This window comes from Pogona vitticeps, chromosome 5, assembly GCF_051106095.1.
Source record: "Pogona vitticeps strain Pit_001003342236 chromosome 5, PviZW2.1, whole genome shotgun sequence".
Classification (NCBI taxonomy): domain Eukaryota; kingdom Metazoa; phylum Chordata; class Lepidosauria; order Squamata; family Agamidae; genus Pogona; species Pogona vitticeps.
The window spans coordinates 194315591-194337241 of NC_135787.1; the positions used below are offsets into that span (position 1 = coordinate 194315591).

A 21651-nucleotide genomic window follows, 5' to 3' on the forward strand; every position below is an offset into this window, starting at 1 on the left:
GAGGAACCAGAAGCAGCTGGAGGATGGTGAGGAGGGTCAGCATGAATATTTCTGTTCACAGCAGTGCCGCCACTAGACCACACTGACTGTCACAAATCCTCTCGCTGAGCCAAATTTCCCTAAGAAACACTTCCCGCTACAATATTTCACAAGAAGATGAATCAAAGGCGTCATCCGCCTTCAAGCAGGACAGGGGGAGAACAACTGGAATATTTTTCGTAGTAGTTTCAGAGGGATTCAAATCATCTTTGGAGAAAAAGCATCACCCTCCTGGATGTCTCAACTTGTGAGAGGCGATCCTTCTAAAACACATGTTCTCCTTGGCTTGTGCCTGACCTTAATGTGACAGAATTTCATTTTGACTTCTGGCAAGGATGAAGAACAGAGAAGCTTTCAAGTGCGTTTAGAATATTGGTAATCCGATGTCGTACTCATGTAAGCAAACCTGTGCAGGTACACAGTATATGTTTCAATTTCGAAGATTCGTGATGACCAAATTTGAATGTCAATACATCCATGTGGTTACTCTGCTATGTGTATATAATGCTTGATGGAGAGGGTTTTTAAAATGCAATGAGCCTCTCTGACAAGCTAGTAAACAATCCTCTCTTAGCGGTTATAAAACAGGAGGAAAATACCTTGTCCTCTTGCTTTAAGCCAAGAAAGCTCTCTCAAAAGAGACAAATTTTCTGTCCCCCCAAAAAAGGTGTTCTTCAGAAAGGCATTTCAGGGGTAGACTCCCTTGGTCTTTTAGATCTTAGTGGATCACAACAGCTTCTTTGCAGCTAAAAGAGAGCGGACTCTTGGCAAAGTGAATTCGGCTGAGGTCCTGCTGATCTCAGGACAAGCCTCAGCCGTTTCCTCCTACGTGATGCGTTGCTTGCTTCTTTTGCAAGTAATTTCAGAATCAGATAGCATAGAATCTGGAAGCTCAGCAGTTCCCTTTTGGTGCCCAGCCTTGGGCTCACGATGATTGGCATCTGTCTCAAGACACCCCCTGCTGCTCCAGAGAGCTGTGCCCTAGGACCGCCCACATACCTGTTGAGCGCCATGGTGACCGTTGCACCCTGCTGCATCTCTTGCGACGCTGCCACGGCGGCTTCTGCCAGCGACGCCACTGCCTGAGTGGCTTCAGAGGCCTGTGTTGTCTGAATGGTCATCTCCCCTCCTTGCAGCGTTGCCCAGTTCTGCTCCACCTGGTTGAATGGATAGGATGAATGGATCTATGTTAAGAGAACGTCTAGCACCTCACAGAACAGTCTTGGTCGCATTTTATCTTTGGAGCATGTTCTCGGGCTAAAATCTTCACGACATGCCAGCAAATCCTCTAGTTTCTGCAATGACCAAAATAAAACACAGGCATGGATCCTGAGTGATCATCGTACCCGCAACTAGTTCTGCCATCGATTACAGAACTCTAGAGAAGTGCTGTCAGAATAAACTGAGATAGCCGGAAATTTGGATGAATTTTTGGATCTGGGAGTGGGTTTCCCCCTATTTCATCCACACAACTTTTGAGCAAAGATGCATGGAGAGGGATTCATTTTTCATAAAACAGATTTGTTTTGTGCAAGACTCTGACCTGAAACAGGACGAGCTTCGACACAGCTGAAGCACATGCTCTGCAAATACAAAATGCCCACTTCAACCCCTGGGATTTCATGAAAAAGGATCCCAGGGGGTTCTCAGCCAACCTCTTGCTGGCCCAAATGCAGCCAATCCTGCATGAAATGGGCGCGACCTAGTAAGAGGCAGAATTATATCCGCAAACATAAGTAGAAAGTCCTCTGGGGCCTGAACCTCCTTTGGTGAATCAAAGGCAGATTTTTTCAACGTCAGAGTCTCAAACAAAGCTACCTGTTTCAAGCTGGTCTCTCAAACGGAAATATGAACTGCTCTGGTAATGAAGCTGTTTTGTGCTACCATCTCCTGTGGTTCCCGGAAAATAAGACAGGGTCTTATATTAATTTTTGCTCCAAAAAAACACATTAGGGCTTCTTTTCGGGGGATGTTTTATTTTTTCCATGTACAACAGTCTACATTTATTCAAAGACAGTCCTGCCCTCTTCTTCTGGTGGCTGCACAAGGGTGGAGAGCAGGGGTTTCACTTAACTAGGGCTTATTTTTGGGCTAGGGCTTATATGACAAGCATCCTGCAAAATCCTACTAGGGCTTATTTTCAGGTTAGGTCTTATTTTTGGGGAAAGAGGGTATGGCCCCAAGGATCCTATCCTGTTCCAGAGCAGAGTGGGATTCACCTGTCTCTTTTAGGGATCAGGACTATTCTATCTAAATGGGGACCCAGCAAAGTCCTTAAATGAGATAAAGGTTTAAGGACCTCTCTGCTCCCCGCCACCCACCACCCTCGGTCCTCTGCCTTTCCAACCTGGGCCTCTCTGCTTTCTGGCTCATTACTTCTCCTGCTGAGACTTCCGCGAGGTGCCCTCCTGAGAACCTAGGGCCTGTGTTGCTTTGGAACTCCCTCCCACCGGAGGCCAGCCTGGCCCCGTCTTGGCTGTCATTCTGCAAGCAGGCCAAGACCTCCCTGTTCAAACAAGCTTTTCCTTCAGTCATGGGCTGTCTGAGTAGAATTTTTAAACAGACAGTTGTGCCTTGCCATTTTCAATGTATTTTTTTAGTGTTGCTTTTGTTGACTGTCTTTTAGAGTGGCACGTGTTTGATCCTGTTTAGTATGTGTACGCCTTTTCTTTAAAGCTCTAAATAGCATCTTTCAATGATGACAAGCTGCCTTGGGGTCCTTGTTAAGGGGAAAGGCAGGGTTAAAAACATTTTAAATAAATAATAAATAAACAAAGGTTACCCACAGGAGGGCCACATGTATAAGAAAGCATAAGAGGTGAAGCAAAATATTTCCCAGCGACACCGTTTTAGAGGATGTCACCGGACGTTTGGAAATAGCTCCCTTCCTTAAGAGGTCCCAGAGAGGAGGAGGAGGAGGAGGAGGAGGAGGAGGAAGGCCCAGGAAGGATCCCTTTGGGGTTCATTCGATGGAGGGTGACCTGCCTGACCATCAGGGACAAGGGGAGCTTTGAGAAGAGGCCTCTGCTCTTCTCGCCAAGCATGAAGAGCATCCCTTACCTCTCCATCAGTGACCGCAGAGTAGTTGACTTGGGCGACCGTCACGGTGGTGGGCAATTCGGAGGCATCGGCCAAGGTGGCCACCGTAGCGCCTGTGCCAACCTGCAACGTACCACCGGAAAAGGGTCACCCATGGACATCAACTGAATCCCTTGACCTGCCTGTTTGTTCTGGATGCTTCTGGACCGCCGGGCTAAGGGTTTGCACACCACAGGGGCCAAAGCCTCAGATTGAGAAACAGGCATCTCTTACTGAGTTATTCAGATTCCTCGCCTGTTCCAGCCCCTCCACCTGGCCATGAGTTATATTTTTAAAACTTATTTTAAGAAAACAGGCTAAGCTGAAGACAAACAACCTCTATACGAGTATTCAGCTTGCTGGGTGGGTCGGGAGGGGGGGATAGGTAGCCTGCATAATTAAATTGTAAACTGCCCAGAGAGTCCTTTAAGGGGGTGGTATATATATACCACCATATATATATATACCACCCCTAGTGCTTAAAGCACTCTCTGGGCAGTTTACAATTTAATTATGCAGGCTACCTATCTCCCCCCCCCCCCCCGACCCACCCAGCAAGCTGAATACAAAAAAAGAAGAACACTTGGCTTCGATTTCCTGTATTTTCATGTCTACATCCAGGAGATGTGACCTGTTCCTCCCTCATACTGAAATTAATCAGATGGGATCGAAGGGATAACTGGAAATTAGGTAGTACTTCACTGGTGTTCACCCATTAGCTCTGGAATGGTTTGCTAGTCTAGAGATGGTCATATGCCACCTGGTTTACTGTCCGAACCGGTGTTTGGTGGTTGCCCAGTCAGAGACAACACCTGGAGGATGTGGCTCAGGGAAGCCAGGGCCTTGCCCCCAAGCGGGCGCCTGCTGGAGGTGGTGAGCCTCAGAAGCACCAAACACCGGTTCGGTCAGTCAACGAGCCGACACGAACCACCAAATCGGTGGTTCGTGTCCATCTTTATTTGCGACCTGATATTTACTGCCCACCTTTCCGTGAGTTCAAGGAGTCTTCCTCCTCCCCTTACAACAACTCTGTAAAGCAGGCTCAGGCTGAAAGAGTGGGACTAGCCCAAGGTCAGCCAATGAGTTTCATGGGTGAGTGGGGGATTGGAGCCCAGTTTCTCCCACGTTCTAGCCCAGCACTCTAACTTCTACACCATACTAGCCCTTCAGAATACTGTGGCCACTGCCAGAGGTTAGATCCAGAGTTGAGTAATTAAGAACTGTGGAGGAATTTTGCTTCAGAACCGAGGAACCCAAGTTGCCCTTGCCTTTCCCTCCCCAAACTGGGAACTCTGAGAGAAAACCAGACGCCCGAGTCACTTGGAGAAGTCGACTGCCCTGACCTGGATGAGAGAGACGGTGCCATCCGGATTGCTGAAGGTCTGGACCACGGTTTGGGACGGTACCAGATGCGCTATACTGTGTGTCGCCGTGGCAGGCTGTGTTTGCTGATCCTCAAAGGCATACAGCAGGTCCTCGCGCCCATGCTGCTTGTAGCAGTTCTTCACAATAGTGCGGAGGGCTTGAGTCCAGGAGACCTGCTGGGCAGCGGGGGAAAGGAGGCAGATGGAGAGTTAAGATCTCGTCAAGGATTTCCACGTCTGGCTCCCAACCTGATGCAGAAACCACAGCAAGACCAATAAATAAATAAATAAATAGCCACCTCTGAAATAGTCTGAATTTTATTCGGTGAAGGATTTTTAAAAGCAGAAAGGTGCTTCCAATGGGCAAAACTATTCCCTAAAAGCACACAAGCTGATATGTAGGTCATGGACCCCCCCAAAGTCCCCCAAACCTGGTGCATTCACTAGCTAAGCTGTCTGCAGACAGACAGCGCAAGAGTGACACAGGGCAGATTCCTCCACACATTCAGAGTTTGCTGACATGTGAAACAATGGTTACAGGTTTTGTTAGTGACCACCAGCCCAAAACGAAAGGTTTGGAGGAATTTTAAATCAAGGAAACCATAGGGAAACTGTAACTTACTCAGTCAAAGGTAATATATAAAATGCACTCAAAGGCATTTTTGCTGGCTTCACAAAATTTCTCCAGGCATCCACAGACTGGAGGCATTGGTCCAATGTGTTTTGGTCTTATTAGAACATCCCGACTTTAAAGTGTTAAATGGGGTTGGAGGCCTGAAAGTCTGTTGAGATCCACGTGAATAAGCCAGCTTATGCTCACCAACCGCTATGTCTCTCTCCCCAAGACAAGCCCTTTTCAGTTGTGATGCCCTGACACTGGACTATACAACCAAGAAAAGGGTCACCTGCAGCCAAATTTGGTGACTTTTTAGGTACTGGGCAAAACCTCTTTTTTATTTACTCATTTAAAAAATGCAAATCTTCTCTGCTGCTTTTATATCTGTTCTGACAATGTCTTTGAGATTATTTTGGCATTGCTCAGATATTGAAACTTTTTATCGTTTCATAATGCAGGGCAGAGTTTTGCAAGACAAAGAGGTATTCTTCTTTGAGGTATATTTTAAATAGAGTTTATCTGCAGCTACTCTGAAAGCCAGTCAGCCTGGTCCAAGCACAGCACGATCAGTTTGTCGGCCAGACAGGGAGAAGGAGAGTAACTTCTGAATTTAGGTACAAAGCGGAAAAGGGGGGGGGGAACCATGCATGTTTCGATTGATGGAAGCCCCTCTAAGAGACAGACTTTGTGAGATTTTGGTTTGACAATACAGCTTTAATTAAGGATGCAAGGTGACTAGAGTATCATGGGCCTAAGATGAACAGCAGTTTCCAGAAGTGCTGGGTGACAACACCTCTTATCCTGAAGAAGCATGGGTTCTGGCCTGCTGGCAGGGGATAATGGGACTTATAGCCATCTTGATGTAGAGCAACCATTTGCTTTTTTCAGATCCTCAGATCGTTCACGACCATGAGGTGCCGTGTGGAACATCCAGTGACTGGTCTGAGAGAGTGAGAGCAAGAACACCTGCTTCCCCTTCACCCCTGAGACTTGTGACACTAACGGGAGGGAAAATGGGAACTTGGGCCCAATTTGGATCTTGTCACTTAGGGGTGGACTCACTTTTGTTGCCAGCAGTTTAGACATGAATGGTTGTGTGTTGCGTTATTTTGAGGGGACAGCACATTGACACTGTTATACAAGCTGTAGACTCACTGCTTTACCTTGTAGCCCAGTGGTTCTTAACGTGGGCAATAATGCCCCCCAGGGGGCGATTTCATTTTTCAGGGGGGCGGTAGAACGAAAAGGGGCGGTGTGGGGGCGAAAGAACAGAAGGGGGCGGTAAGGGGGCACTGGAGTGAGCCAAACCTGTGAAGGTGACTGCAGCCACAGTGCTGGCAGTAGATCCGGTGCTGCTGCTGCCGCCAGATGATCCAGCTCTTTCTACCTGCCACGTCTTGCCTTTCTCCTTTAGGGGAGCACTGAGTGTGGATCGGGTGGAAGGAAAGGGTCTCTTGGGTCCTCATCCTTGCCCCGTGAAGCACTGCCTCGCACCCGGGTGGGGAGGGAGACTAGGTAGGTAGGTAGGTAGGTAGGTAGGTAGGTAGGTAGGTAGGTAGGTAGGTAGGTAGGTAGGTAGGTAGGTAGGTAGGTAGGTAGGTAGGTAGGTAGGTAGGTAGGTAGGTAGGTAGTTTGGATGGATGGATGGATGGATGGATGGAAGGATGGATGGATGGATGGATGGATGGATGGATGGATGGATATCACCTCAGGGAGGGGGGCGATGATAACTTCCTCAATGGCTCAAGGGGGCGTTTCTTTCAAAAAGGTTAAGAACCACTGTTGTAGCCGAGTGTCATTTCTTCAGTGTTGTCTATGAAAAGATAGACTAAGGTGTTTATGAAATGTGAGGAGGTGTGGTCACTTCTGTGATATACTGTAGATTCTTTTTGCATATTTTTAAGTAGGGATTGCTCAAAAAGGACTTTGTCTTTAACAGAACCACTTCGCCTCCTACAGGAAGCCAGATTTAGGCTGAGTAACAGGAAAAACATCCTGACTGTTAGAGCAGTACGATAACGGAACCAGCGACTACAGGGAGAGGTGGTGAGCGCTCCAACGCTGGAGGCATTCAAGGGGAAACTGGCCAACCACCTGGCAGATCTGCTTTGATTTGGGTTCCTGCCTTCAGCAAGGAATTGGACTTAATGGCCTTATTTATAGGCCCCTTGCAACTCGATAATTCTATGATTTAGAATGTAGGGACTGACAATGTAGTTTCCAGAGAGAGTTTAGGAAGGGCTTAATTAGCAAAACAGCCAGATAGGAGACTGGGCTAGAAAAAGAGACAGAGGTGGCTTGGTTAATAAAAAAAAGCCACCTAAGGCTAAGTTTATAAAGAAGCCAGAAAGTTTTGCGATATAAAGGAAGCCAGGCAGGACTTTGGTAGGGAAGTCTCTGTATTGAGCTGAGTCCAGAGGGGTTTGTCAAGGCAGGGTTAAACTTTTGCATTTTTCACTCTTTAATCCTAGAAGAGTCAAGGAGCATTCCATACTGTTTTATTAAAAGCCATGCTAGGGGGGGACTGCTCTTAGTGGAGGTTCATTATTAGAAATATTGTATACAGTTCCTTTAGATTACAATGAAGTCACCTTGGGACCTTTTGGGGAGAAAGATGGGGTAAAAATATTCTAAATAAATAAATAATAAAGCAAATTGTGCCCTTTAAACAAAGCAACCGCTTTTCCCTTACAACCTCATCAAGTGTCTTGAGAACAAATGCCCACTTCAGATCTAGAATCTGCTTGTTTATACCCAGCATGGGGTGGTATTCGTGTAAGTGATTCAAAAGAACCACTGCAAATATTGAACACCATCAGCTCTGGTTTATCATTAGAAACTACCTTTATTTACCCAAATAAACCTCTGCCACAAGGATAACCCAGTTGAGAACCTTTGGGGCATCTGGTTGGAGTCCTACAGAGACACAGAGCTGATGTGAACCCTGTTAACAGAGAGGTAAACTGAGCATCCTCTTGAAGGTATCATAGCTAATTCCACTGTGACAAAGCGACAACCAAGTAGGTAAGAGAGAGAGAGAGATATTGCTAATCACCAGAATATCATGGGGCACTTTGTCAAATGCTATGCTGAAGTCAAGATACATTACATCTATAGCATTCCCACTGTCTACCAGGGACTTTAAGGAAGATGCCAACGAACTCGAGCAAGTTGAGAAGTGGGCAACAAGGATGATCAAGGGACTAGAAACCTAGCCCTAGGGTGATGGAAATGGAAAGAACTGGGTGTTACATACAGCACTGATGTTACCTGTCTGTCATGGGTTTGGAGGGAAAGTTCCATCCTATGGGGAGTGGAAGGCGGGACATCAGGAGGAGGGGCTGTACTGTATATATATGTGAAGCCTGTGTGGTGAAGTTAGGAGACGCTGGGATGTGAAGAAGCAGCAGCTGGGAAGAAGAAGCTGGTGTGGGAGTCTGTGTGTCAGACAGGGTACTACTGTGTGTCAGAGTACCAACCTGATAGGTTCAGGTGTCTGTTGGTTAGCCAGAACTGATAGGTTCAGGGTCTGTGCTCCAAGTTAAGTGTTCTGTGTGAACCAAACTGTGTGTATGTATGAGTGAAACTAAGCCACGTTACTATATCTTATTCACCTGATCAATTTATTTTCCCTGTGTGTTGTTTTAAATAAACCTTGTTCTTTTATTGGTTAAAAATCCATCCCTGGTCTGTGTGACTTCTTATAGGGAATGGTTGGTGGCAGCCTAGTTAACGTGTGGCAGATCCCAGTAGGTCTGGGTTTGTCACATTGATTGGTGTCCAGCGTGTGGGATACGACTGGTCCAGTTGTCCAGTGGTCCAGCAAAGCCTTGGCAAGTGTGCCCAGAGCAAGGGGGGTCTAGTCAGGGACAATCTGAGAGCGCGTAGGTAATCTTCTAGGTGTGCCTCACGGGGGGGTGCACTAGTAGAAGAACGTGTAACCTCAGATTGGGGGCTAGATTAGGGAGCTCTGAGGCAGCCTGTTTTGGCGGGGAAAAAAAAGCTGAGGCAAAACTGTGAAATAGCAGTGAGCTAGCTTGTCTGCTGAGAGGCCCAGCAGAGGGGGGTAGACTCTAGCTCGCAACTGTTGCAAGTAGTGCTGAAGGACAGCAGCAATCTATAGGGAAAGCTGGTTCTGAGGCAAAAGAAAGAGAAAAAAAAAGTGGTCGTTTTATTTTGAGGCTTGACTTTTTAAAGCAGCCTGTTCTGAGGGGGGATTATGCCCTTGACTCGAAGCCAAATGGCAGAAATGGGTGAAGTGAAAGACCCCCAGGTAGACCAAGGTTCTGAGGATGAATTTGGCTCAGTGCAGGGTGACAGCACGGGAGAACAAAACCCAGAACTCAGAAAAATACTCATAGCCCAACAGCATGAACTGAGGGTGAGGGAAATGGAGGAAAGGGAAAGAGAGAAACAACGGCAATTTGAATTAGAGAGAGAGAGAGAGAGAATGGAGAGGGAAGAAAGAATGGAGAGAGAGAAAATTGCTCTGGAAAAAGAAAGGATGGCGTTTGAATTAAGGAAATTGGAAATGATGAACCAGAACAATAATAACAATAGGGATTCTGAGGGAGGCCAATTGTCTAAAGCTGACCTGAAGAAATTCCCTGTGTACCACAAGGGAGATTGTCCTGAGGTGTTCTTTTCCTTAGTGGAAAGAGCGTTTGTGGACTTCTCAGTGAGGGAAACTGAGAAGATGACCATCATGCGATCTTTAATCAGTGGTAGCCTGGCTGAGGTTTATTCAGAGATGCCACAGGAACTGATGAGAGATTTTGCAGAGTTTAAAAAACTGGTGTTTGCAAGACATGGGATAAATGCGGAACAGCTGAGGCAAAGATTCAGGTCCCTCACAAAGAAACCAGAGCAGACTTTTACCCAAGTGGGGGCTCAATTGGTGAGGCTGCTAGAGAAATGGCTATCTCAGGAGGGGACAGAGACCTTTCAGCAGCTCAAAGACTTGATAGCGCTGGAACAGTTCTATTCAGTCCTGCATGGGGAACTGAAATTCCAGGTGAGGGAAAGGAAACCGAAATCTGTGGCAGAAGCAGCCGAGATCGCAGATTTTATTTCCCAAATAAGAAAGCCCTTGGGTGAGGGGAAAGCTATGGGGAAACCTAAAGAAACCTACAGCAAGTACTCTCAGGGACCAGGAAAAAGCCAGCAAGGGGGAGGGGCCCATGGTGAAGGGAAGCCCTCAGACATGAAACCAAGACCTCAGATTTTGGAGGGAAAACCAAAACAAGATGAGAGAGATTCAAAATACACCAGAAAATGTTATTTCTGTCAGGGAAAGGGCCATCTAATCTCAGAGTGTGAGAAATTAAAGCAGCTAAAAGGAATTGTGCCTCAGGATTCGAGTGGAACCAAGCCAAAAGCTGTGTTCTGTGTCCAGAAAGAGCAAGGCTCATTGTCACTGAGGGAGCCTGTTGCCATGGCTACTCAATCTGGAACAGCTACATCTGCTGATCAGGCTGAGGAAAATGGTCCTCTTGTAGAGGTCAGGCGCTGCCTACTGGTGAGAACAGATTCTCAGTTGTTTGAGACAGCAGGGGTGGACGTAGGAATACTTGGCCATCAGTATAGGGGGCTGCGGGACACTTGTTCCCAGGTGACCCTGTGCCATCCAGATATTATTCCTAGGGAGTATGTAATCCCAAATGAGAGCATGAAGGTGGCAGGGATTGAGGGGCAGGTAATCTCACTGCCAGTAGCGGAGGTACCTGTGAACTTTCAAGGCTGGAGGGGAGTTTGGCGGCTAGCAATTTCATCGACTCTGCCAGCAGCCGTGCTCGTGGGAAATGACCTGGCTGAACATGTGAAACGGGTGCTAGTGATTACACGTTCACAAGCCACCACGGGGACAGTTCAGGGGGGTAATGATGAGCCAGAGACGGAAGCAGAGGGGAGTTCAGAAGCTGTGGTGGAAACCTTAACCACAGACAGCAGATTTGGACAGGAGCAAAAGGCAGACGCCACTCTCCAAAAGTGTTTTGAACAGGTGACTGACGCCCAGCTAACACCTGAAACCCCAGTGAGATTTCTGGAGAAAAAGGGGATTTTGTATAGAGAGACCCTGAGGAATATCTCAAAAGGGGGAGATGGGATCAGAAGTCAGCTGGTGGTACCTGAAAAGTATCGCCCCATGATCTTACAAAGGGGGCACTCTGACATGTTTGCTGCGCACTTAGGGGTGAACAAAACACAGCAGAGAATCACACAGAATTTTTACTGGCCTGACATAGGGAAGCAGATCAGGGAGTTCTGTAAACAATGTGTGGTGTGTCAAAGGCAGGGGAATAGCCGCGACAGGACCAAAGCAAAGTTGTGCCCTTTGCCTGTGATTGACACTCCGTTCAAATGCATAGGGGTGGATATTGTGGGACCTTTGCCTAAGGCCACAAAGAGGGGGAATAGGTTCATTCTCACCATTGTGGACCATGCCACAAGGTACCCTGAAGCCATACCCTTGACTAACATTGAAACTAACACAGTGGCAGATGCCTTGGTGGGGTATATGTCCAGGATGGGATTTGCCTCAGAAATAATCACAGATTTGGGAGCATCATTTACATCAAAGCTCATGAAACGCTTATGGCAAATCTGTGGAATTAAGCACAAGGAAACCACTGCCTATCATCCTGAAAGTAATGGGTTAACTGAGAAGTTCAATGGGACTCTAATGCGCATGATTAGGGCTTACTTGGCAGAGAATCCAAACAATTGGGACCAGAAGCTGCAATCCCTTCTGTTTGCTTATCGATCAGTGCCACAAGCCAGTACCGGGTTCAGTCCATTTGAACTTTTATTTGGGAGAAGGGTGAAAGGGCCCCTTGATTTGATCAAACAAAATTGGGAGCAGATCACCCAGGATGACCCACAAGACGTTGTGACATATATAGACTCTTTAAGGAAGGACCTAAAGAGAAACCTAGAGCTAGCAGCAGAGACCCTGCAAGCTCAAAAGGTCAGAAAGAAAGTTTGGGATGACCAGAAAGCCGGGGAGAGGCACTTTAACCCAGGGGAGGGAGTGCTTTGGCCTAGGCTCTGCAAAGAAAACAAACTGCAGCTGGGTAGCCCAGAAGTAAAGTGCTTGGGTCACATAGTAGGGGGAGGAGTGATAAAACCCCTGGAGGCCAAAATAGAAGCTGTTCGTGATTGGCCCAGACCCAACACCAAGAAAAAAGTCAAATCATTTCTTGGGTTGGTGGGCTACTACAGAAAGTTCATCCCGAGGTTTAGCGAGATTGCGGCTCCGCTGACCGATCTGACGAGGAAGAAGGCTGATGACCGCATCCCGTGGACCAGCGACTGTGAGGAGGCGTTCCAGAGGTTGAAGCAGGCGCTCATCAACTATCCAGTGCTGCGTGCTCCAGACTTCGACCGGGAGTTCATCATCTACACCGATGCGTCTAACAGCGGGGTAGGAGCAGTTCTGTGCCAGGAGGATGAGAATGGTGACCAGCATCCAGTGTCCTACCTGAGTAGGAAACTTCAAAAAGGTGAGAGACATTTGGCAACCGTGGAGAAGGAGTGTTTGGCCATAGTCTACGCGATCCAGAAGGCCAAGCCTTACATCTGGGGAAGACATTTTGTTCTGTGCACTGACCATTCACCACTGCAATGGTTAAAGACAATGAAAACCCACAATAGCAAACTTATGAGGTGGGCTTTAAACCTACAGGACTATGACTTTGAAGTGAAGGTGGTCAGAGGGTCAGTGAACTGTGTTGCTGACGCCTTGTCAAGAAGACCTGAAGAATGAAGACGGCGAAAGAAACATGGACTATGTATATATATTGATGACAAAAAGTTAAATGTACCTGTTTTTTGAACTTGGTTTGTATGAATAAAGGTAAATTGATGTAATGTATATGGTAAATGTTTAAATGCCTAATTGCTATGGTTAACTTAGAATGTAAGTATAAGTAAGTATGATATGGTATGTATAACTGTTGTTGTGTGTTTTATCCAGGTTGTTTTTTGGGAAAAAGCACCTTAGCTTTCCCCCTACAAAACAACTTATAAAGAGGGGAGGTGTTACATACAGCACTGATGTTACCTGTCTGTCATGGGTTTGGAGGGAAAGTTCCATCCTATGGGGAGTGGAAGGCGGGACATCAGGAGGAGGGGCTGTACTGTATATATATGTGAAGCCTGTGTGGTGAAGTTAGGAGACGCTGGGATGTGAAGAAGCAGCAGCTGGGAAGAAGAAGCTGGTGTGGGAGTCTGTGTGTCAGACAGGGTACTACTGTGTGTCAGAGTACCAACCTGATAGGTTCAGGTGTCTGTTGGTTAGCCAGAACTGATAGGTTCAGGGTCTGTGCTTCAAGTTAAGTGTTCTGTGTGAACCAAACTGTGTGTATGTATGAGTGAAACTAAGCCACGTTACTATATCTTATTCACCTGATCAATTTATTTTCCCTGTGTGTTGTTTTAAATAAACCTTGTTCTTTTATTGGTTAAAAATCCATCCCTGGTCTGTGTGACTTCTTATAGGGAATGGTTGGTGGCAGCCTAGTTAACGTGTGGCAGATCCCAGTAGGTCTGGGTTTGTCACACTGGGCATGTTTAAGTCTTGAGAAAAGAAGGAGGGGAAAGAAGAGAGCACTCTTCAAATATTCTCAAATGCCCATTTCAGATCTAGAATCTCTGGTGTTCTTACCTGCTCCGTGTCATTTGCCGCCGCCACCACCTAACAAAGTCCCCCAGAGAGATCTATAAGCCCAGCCTTTCCCATGGCCATACCAAGGAAGGGCCCTCTGCAGAAGCAAGAGGGCATTCAACACACACCCTCTGCTTCTGCTCATCCGTCCGAACATCGCTGCGAACGTTGGCCCACGGGATGTCTTCGGGCCACCAGACGGGTTTGCAGCTCTCTTTGCCCCAACCTGGCTTGCCCCGACCCGTGGAATATTTCAGCATTTCTGGGATGAAGGCCCGCAACTGCGCCTGTGGAAGGAAGGAAAGGAAATATTTAGAATAAAGACCGTGCAATGCGTAGTGCTCGATACTTCTGAGGTTTTTTTGCATCAGGGGGGATTGGAATCAATCCCCCATGAATACCACAACCCTAATGTAATTCAATGCATTACTTGTTGCTCATTGCTTCACTGTTAATTTTTCCTATTACTCAAACCAACCAACCAACTTTCACAGTTTACAACGGCATAAAACCTGAAACATTTATGTCAAGATGCCTCTAAAAATACAACTATTAAACATAACTAGAAAACACTGCTTGTTAAGCCAAGTAACTTGACTCCCGATGGTTACATTGCTTTGAAACGTAACTACTAAAAGGTTGTGATCCAAAACGTAGCTTGTTACTGCTACCTAGTTATTTAAGACATAAGACATAAGACATAAGAAATTTATTTGTCATTGCGCTCACAAGTGGGTGCAACGAAATGAGGTGCTCTTCCCCAAGGTAAAACTGGACAACACTACAAAAAAAAGTTTAAAAAAAGGTTGTAAATTTTCCTGACTGCCGTTCAAATATAATCCTAAATTTTAAAAATTGATCAGTTACACTGCCTTAACTAAAGGCTCTATAAAATGTTCTACTCTTAAAACTACAAAAATCTCAAATATAAAAGTGATCTGATGGTTGTTGTGGGTTTTTCAGGCTATTTGACCGTGTTCGGAAGGTTGTTCTTCCTGACGTTTCGCCAGTCTATGTGGCCTGGCATCTTCAGAGGACTGGAGTAGGAACTCTGTCCGTGCTCTGTGGACCATTGAGAATACATAAAAGCGATCTGTCAAACTGACAGATTTAGTATCAGCTGGTACGTCTGTGCTTGGCTTTGAACCTGAACATACTGCAATGGACAGTTGGCTTGATTTAATGATTTAATTAAATGATTTAATGATTTGCATTCTTCCAATGTAAATGGCCTTTTTTCATGAGACTCCACAGATCTAATTCCCACATTCCTTACCCCTTAAAGGTTTTATAGCACACTTTACAATAATTTTTGCATTTGTCTCCTTTAACCGGCGACAGCCATGGAATAGAGCACTGGTTCTTAACCTTTGTTACTCAGATGTTTTTGGACTGCAACTCCCAGAAGCCTTCACCATCAGCTCTGCTGGCTGAGGTTTCTGGGAGTTGCAGTTCAAAAACACCTGAGTAACAAAGGTTAAGAACCACTGGAATAGAGTCAGCAGGAAGTCTGACATTCAGTCACTGCTTCTTAAAAACTGCCCTCTCGCCTGCCATTTGCAACACATACAGTAGTCTCAGATACACCTTTTCACAGATGCACCTGCCTGATACCAAGACCTAGCAGGTGTGTTTGTATGGCAAGTAGGAGCTTTCCAAAGCTGAGACCAACTTCTTGGACTCCAGAAAAATGTAATAAAGCAGCAGATCAGCAGCAGGGGAAAAGATGGACTTTAAATGCTTCCAGATCATTCAAGGAGACAGCCTTCAGCTGCAAGCTTGATGCATAGAAAAGGGGGACTGCACTGGCTCTCTGTACACACACCAGCAGGAACCCACAACCCCATCTGTACACTTTGTTTTGCATGATAGAGAGAAAGTGCCAATTATCTATCGCATCCAGCAACAGCAAGACTCACTTGCAACTTAAGCTCTAGATTTAGCAAGAGTAAAAACTTCCCTTCCATACAGAAGCATAACCCCAACACCTCTGTAAGTAGTACTAGAATGTTGTTGTTTAGTCATTAAGTCGTGTCCGACTCTTTGTGACCCCATGGACCAGAGCACACCAGGCCCTCCTGTCTGTGGTAAAAGCGTTCCTTAGAACTGCCTTTACACGAAACAGAGAGGGATTCAGAATGATCCGTCCCTATTGCCAGCAAAATCGGGTCCTGTAATTTTGCTCTAGGCGACTTCTCACTCCTTCACCCAAGTCTGTCTCGATTTTAAATAAACAATCTGGAAGGTCTGCTCTTCCTCTTTTATTAATTCAGGACCCTCATTTGGTAGCGTAATGTGGCCAGATCAAAACAATCCTAGTTCTAAAATATCCAATTTACTACAGTAGCTTGGTCTAAACAAGGAGACAGCTTACAGACAATTTGTCTTTTTATATTTTATTACAAAAGATATCATTTCAACAAGCTCATTTTAACGTCATTCAGTATTTCAAATTATTTCCAAAATCACCCCCAGCCTTAGCCACCAGTCATTTCCTCTATAAAGTGAAAACAATAAACAGTCTAGCTATATCTTAAACTAACATTCTTACACAGTCTTCTTGTTTAGACCACAGCTACTATGGTAAAATTGGCTACGTTAAAAATATATTATTTGATCTGGCCACATTTACGTCACTGAACTGTGGATTTTATGGTACCCAGACAATCCTTTTGTTTTTAGGAGTGTTTTTTTTCCCCACTCCCTGTCATAAACACCAGATGAGGATGGGCTCTTTCAAGGGAGGTTTTTCTTCTGCCTTTCAATAGTGGGCCCAGCAAGGAGGCAAACAGCTCTATAGTACCACCTAGGGATGTTAGTACCGCAAGAACTGCACCACACGAGTTCCTTGGACACGCAACCTGGAGTGAGGAGGGAGGGCGACGGAATACCCACAAGAAAGTGTGCAGAAAGCCAGTTCCCGAGCAAGGTCCTGCTTCCTCTATGAATGTGGAAACATTAAGATCTGCGTATGCTGTGCATATTTAAAAAAAAGAAGAAGAAGATGGAAGAGGTGATTCAAATTATGCCAATTGCTCAAATGTAGGCAAATCTGCTTGTTTTGAATGAATATGCTTCATTTGCATGCTTTATTTTGAAATGAGGTTTCAGTTTTGCCCTTTATCCAAAAGCAGGGGAAATGCATCAGCCTGCTTATTGTTGTTGTTGTTCAGTCGTTACGTCGTGTCCGACTCTTTGTGACCCCATGGACCAGAGCACGCCAGGCCCTCCTGTCTTCCACGGCCTCCCAGAGTTGCGTCAGATTCATGGTGGTCACTTCGATGACACTGTCCATCCATCTAGTCCTCTGTCATCCCCTTCTCCTCTTGCCTTCACACTTTCCCAACATCAGGGTCTTTTCCAGGGAGTCTTCTCTTCTCATGAGATGGCCAAAGTATTGGCGCCTCAGCTTCAGGATCTGTCATTCCAGTGAACACTCAGGGTTGATTTCCTTCAGAACGAAGAGGTTTGTTCTCCTTGCAGTCCAGGGGACTCTCAAGAGTCTCCACCAGCACCACAATTCAAAGGCATCAATTCTTTGGCGGTCAGCCTTCTTTATGGTCCAGCTCTCACTTCCATACATTGCCACTGGAAAAACCATAGCTTTGACTATGCGGACCTTTGTCAGCAAGGTGAGGTCTCTGGTTTTTAAGATGTCGTCTAGGTTTGTCATCACTTTCCTCCCAAGAACCAGGTGTCTTTTAATTTCGTGGCTGCTGTCACCATCTGCAGTGATCACTGAGCCCAAGAAGGTAAAATCTGTCTAGTCTGCTAAACAAGGGGAAAAGGAGGAGGAGGTCAGCCGGGAAAGGATTAGCCTAACAGGGGTGGCTAAAAGAGTATGATGCGGAAAACTGCACTTTGACTCCAGAGACACTTAGGTTTTTGCAGGCTTTTCTAAAGCTGTTGATTGCGCGTCCACCTGGGTTTGAACAAGCTTTAAAACAACAACCGCGATTCCCCAAAGTCCAATTTCCGTGGGCTTTTAGATTCTCACTCCCAAGGCTGCAACAGAGATGATTTTGAAGGTAAAGCACAAGTGAGGCTTTACTAAGAAGTGAAGTGGATCTCAGTCCCAGAGTGAGCACACCCCGAGGTATGATCCACAACCGGTGAGGATGCAGGCTGGGTGCATGCAGGGGCACAGGTTATTTAGGTCTGTATGCAGTTGACAAGACATGGCTATTGCAGAAGGCAATTCTGAAAACTCTCCTTCCAAAGAGTAACGCTGGCTTGGCTTTGAAATCAACCCTGCAGGCCGCTCATCACCACCTTCTCTGCCCTTGGAAACCTTTCATAAAGGACGGGGGTTCTCCAGATTTTATTCCTAAGTGTTGTTTTAGAGAACTTTTCCCTCCCTCCACTAAGCCACCTTCAGAAGCTGCTTGGGAACGTCTGAACAGGCACACGGGGGGGGGGGGGGGTGTGAGGGGCTGGAAGGCGACCCTGCCGTCTGGAGACGCCGCCAGTCAACCAAAACAGAGGGAAGACCTCTGTGTGGGGCATGCCCAAGTCACTCAAAAGCAAGGCCCACCGGCCAAAACCCAATCCTCAGGCCCAGCGAAAGCAGATCCACTGCTTCTTCTTTTCTTTTCCTGTGCCGATGGGGACTCAACGTGAACGGCCAAGGTTGACTGTAGCTTGGACTAGCCATCAGATCTCGGTCGTCTCAGAGGAGCATCTGTGCTGTGGGCCCGGCACATTCCACGGAGTTTCTGAGTGGGCACCCACTGGAGGACGTAGGGCTTGGAACCGCGGAACACCCCTTGGGCCAACGGAGGACTCGGCACGAACCACCGGTCAGGGGGCCCTGCCCACCTCCATTGGGGACCATCCAATGATGGGATGGGACACGTTCTTCGTGTTGAGGGCCACCATCCAAGCCTGTTAAAAACAGGCCCCCGCCCCCGCTTTCTCACCGCCAGCCCCTTTACTCTCTACTGGGACAGCAGCTGCTGCTGGGGACAGACTGGGAGGGCCAGGTAGCATTTGCTGGAGCTCTGAACTGGCCATCTGGAAAGTCCAAGAGAACTCCCATGGCTCAAGGGCAGCAGGTCGCCGAACCTAATCCAGCTGGAGATGTCCAGGGCCGAGCCCACAACTGCCGATCTGAATGCTTGTCCTTTGCTTGAGAGTTTGGAAATACGGCTCTCTTGAAATGCAATACCCAGAACAACCGCAACCCGTGCAGATTCTGAGAGATGTTCTCCAAAATGTCCATTTTCAGAGCTTTATTCTCTGCCTCTACTGCAGTCCCTGCTCAAATGCTCTTGGGGGGGGGGCTGTCACCCTCCCCATCCTTTACCTAGCTTGCCTTCCAAGGGGAAAAAAAAAGACGAAGAGAAGTCGGAAGGAGTGGCCATTCGGAGAGCTCCAGATGACATTCCAGTTGTGGCTGAGTTTCCCCTTGGATGGAAAGGGCGCCGTTCTCGCCCCCTATTCCCCCCCCCCACATTTCCAAGTGGGGTAATTAGAAGTCCTCTAAAGCAGAGCGTTCCAAGCCCCTGCAAGCGCCCTCGTTAGAGGCATCGGAGCCTCCAGGGAGGCAATCAGCCAGAGCAAAGCAGGAGTTATCTCAGCCTCATCACCTCCCTTGAGATTCTCCTGTCCAAAAGTCTTTGCTCAAAGTATGTCAGCCAAGCGCAGCCCTGAACGGTGAGCCTTCCCTTGAGCTGCTGTTTACCTGCCCTCCTTCTGCTGCTGTCCAGAACGCCAGCAGTGTTACATCGCTCAAGCATTGACAACAACCACCTTTTCCACTGTTCCAATACTGAACGTATTCTATATTTAGGGCAGTTCCGTCTTAAGGTGTGATTAGATGGTGAGGAAGGATTGCATCTGATTTTGCACCGGGAAGGACCGCTTTGCTGGGCATGATCTCCCTTAAAGGGATTCTTCTGTCTCATAGGGAACCCCTCCAGCCTGTTCCCGCCCCCCCAAATACCTCTGCCACTGAAGCAAAAAGGTCAAGCTTGGGTATGGATCAGTGTCAGGATCGAGCACGACTGCCTGTACATCATGTGATCACTGGAAAGTAGCTTGCACCAGGCTGTGCCACAAAGAATCCAAAACGCAAGCGGCAGTATTTCTCTGTCTGATTGCACCGTTATTTGAATTTAGTAAAGTTCTGTATAATTATTCCAACTTTCCCTGAAATGTGATCTTTAAAAAAAAAATTATTATATGCCCCCCCTCCAAGCACAGCTTGCTGCGGAAAAGTGGTATATAAATGATCTGATTCTATAGTAATAGAACAGTAACTTTCCTATGCTCTGAACCAAGCCAGAGATCAAATTTGTCGAAAAAGTAATTTTTCTACACTCATAAATTTACCAACTCAAAGAGTCTGCCCTTCCTTCTAATAATAATTATGGGCTGTCAAGTCAGTTCCAACGTATGGCAATCCCGTTCAGCGTTTTCTACATAGAGAGTCTTCAGACGTGGTTTACCATTCTCTTCTCCTGGGGGGGGTGTCTTTCTGGGACGGTGCAGCTTGCCCAAGGCCACCCAGGCTGGCTCTTCTCCCAGGAGGCAAAGGAGGGAACCTAACTGTCCACCCAGTTACTCCAACTCACTGGGCAACCCAGACAGTATACTGTATACTGTACAAACCTACCATACATTCAGTAAGTAGGTAGGTAGGTAAAAGTAAAGGTTCCCCTTGACAATTTTTGTCCAGTCGTGTTTGACTCTAGGGGGCGGTGCTCATCCCCGTTTCCAAGCCGCAGAGCCAGCGTTTTGTCCGAAGACAATCTTCCGTGGTCACATGGCCAGTGCAACTTAGACACGGAACGCCGTGACCTTTCCACCGAGGTGGTCCCTATTTATCTTCTCACATTTTTACATGCCTTCGAACGGCTAGATTGGCAGGAGCTGGGACAAGTGACGGGAGCTCAATCCGTCACATGGATTCGATCTTACGACTGCTGATCTTCTGACCCTGCAGCACAGGCTTCTGCGGTTTAGCCCGCAGCGCCACCACATCCCTTATAGGTAGGTAGGTAGGTAGGTAGGTAGGTAGGTAGGTAGGTAGGTAGGTATAAATAAACCAATATTCTGCCTCTACAGATGTTCGTGGGGATCACAGATTTTGAAAGCACACAAGAGTCCCTGTTATTATCTATAACGAACAAACAACTCCCTTGTTGCTGAACACATGACTCAAGTCTACCGGGAGCTGTTGCACCACGGATTTCGGCTGTCCCCTCCTAGCAGAGAGCTCCTACTCCCAGTCTACCTGGTCAACGGCAAAATGCAGGGCATACATTTTCCACAGGCTGTCTCCTCCTCAGTGAGAAGCAGGACCAGACAAACAGCCGGCCTGGAGCACCAACGCACTCTTGACTTCCACAACGCCGTCAGCTTAATCTCTGGGTCCTCATTTCCAGATGAAACGGAGCTTCGAATATACAATAGCGCCTGCTAAAATTCACCTCCCACCGGGTGACCTCTCTGTTCTTTTCTGTCCCCTCCTGTACCTAGCTATGTTTTAAAATTCAGATTGCTGCACGCTGCTTGAGAAGCTGATCTCTGCGTTGCCTCAGTTGCCCTGTACGGCACGGCATGCCCTCAGTCGGCAAAGCGTGGACCCTCTGAAGCAGGATGTATTGCCACTCCCGGCATGCCTCACCCCTGCGTGTGCGGGCTCGAGAGGACTCAGGGATTGCTAATTTGACTTCTCCTTTTGCTGCACTCTCACGACAAGGTGAAAAGGGGAGACATGTAGAGATCAACTAGAAGAAAACGAGGAGGGCCACCTTCCAAGCAACACCCCATGGGTTCACACCACCGGTTCCCCAAAAAACTTCTTAGTCGCATAAAGGTGGGCATCCCGGTTAAACCTTGTACAGGGCCAGGATGAGTGCACGACGTATCGTTGTATCTATCCC

At 47.1% G+C, this 21651-nt stretch overlaps 1 protein-coding gene across 4 annotated transcripts in view; it reads right to left on the reverse strand.

Moving 5' to 3' along the window:
• Nucleotides 1-21651, reverse strand: part of NRF1 (nuclear respiratory factor 1) — a 77007-nt gene that overhangs the window by 24534 nt on the left and 30822 nt on the right. For 3 of the 4 annotated variants that reach the window (XM_073002439.2, XM_073002441.2, XM_078376535.1), the window contains exons 6-9: nt 13891-14049; nt 4461-4658; nt 3100-3201; nt 1039-1196 (exon numbers count right to left, since the gene is read on the reverse strand). In XM_073002439.2, the coding sequence (XP_072858540.1) occupies nt 1039-1196; nt 3100-3201; nt 4461-4658; nt 13891-14049 (617 nt within the window). The remainder of the gene's footprint in view (nt 1-1038; nt 1197-3099; nt 3202-4460; nt 4659-13890; nt 14050-21651) is intronic. The other variant, XM_078376536.1, reaches the window with a different exon arrangement.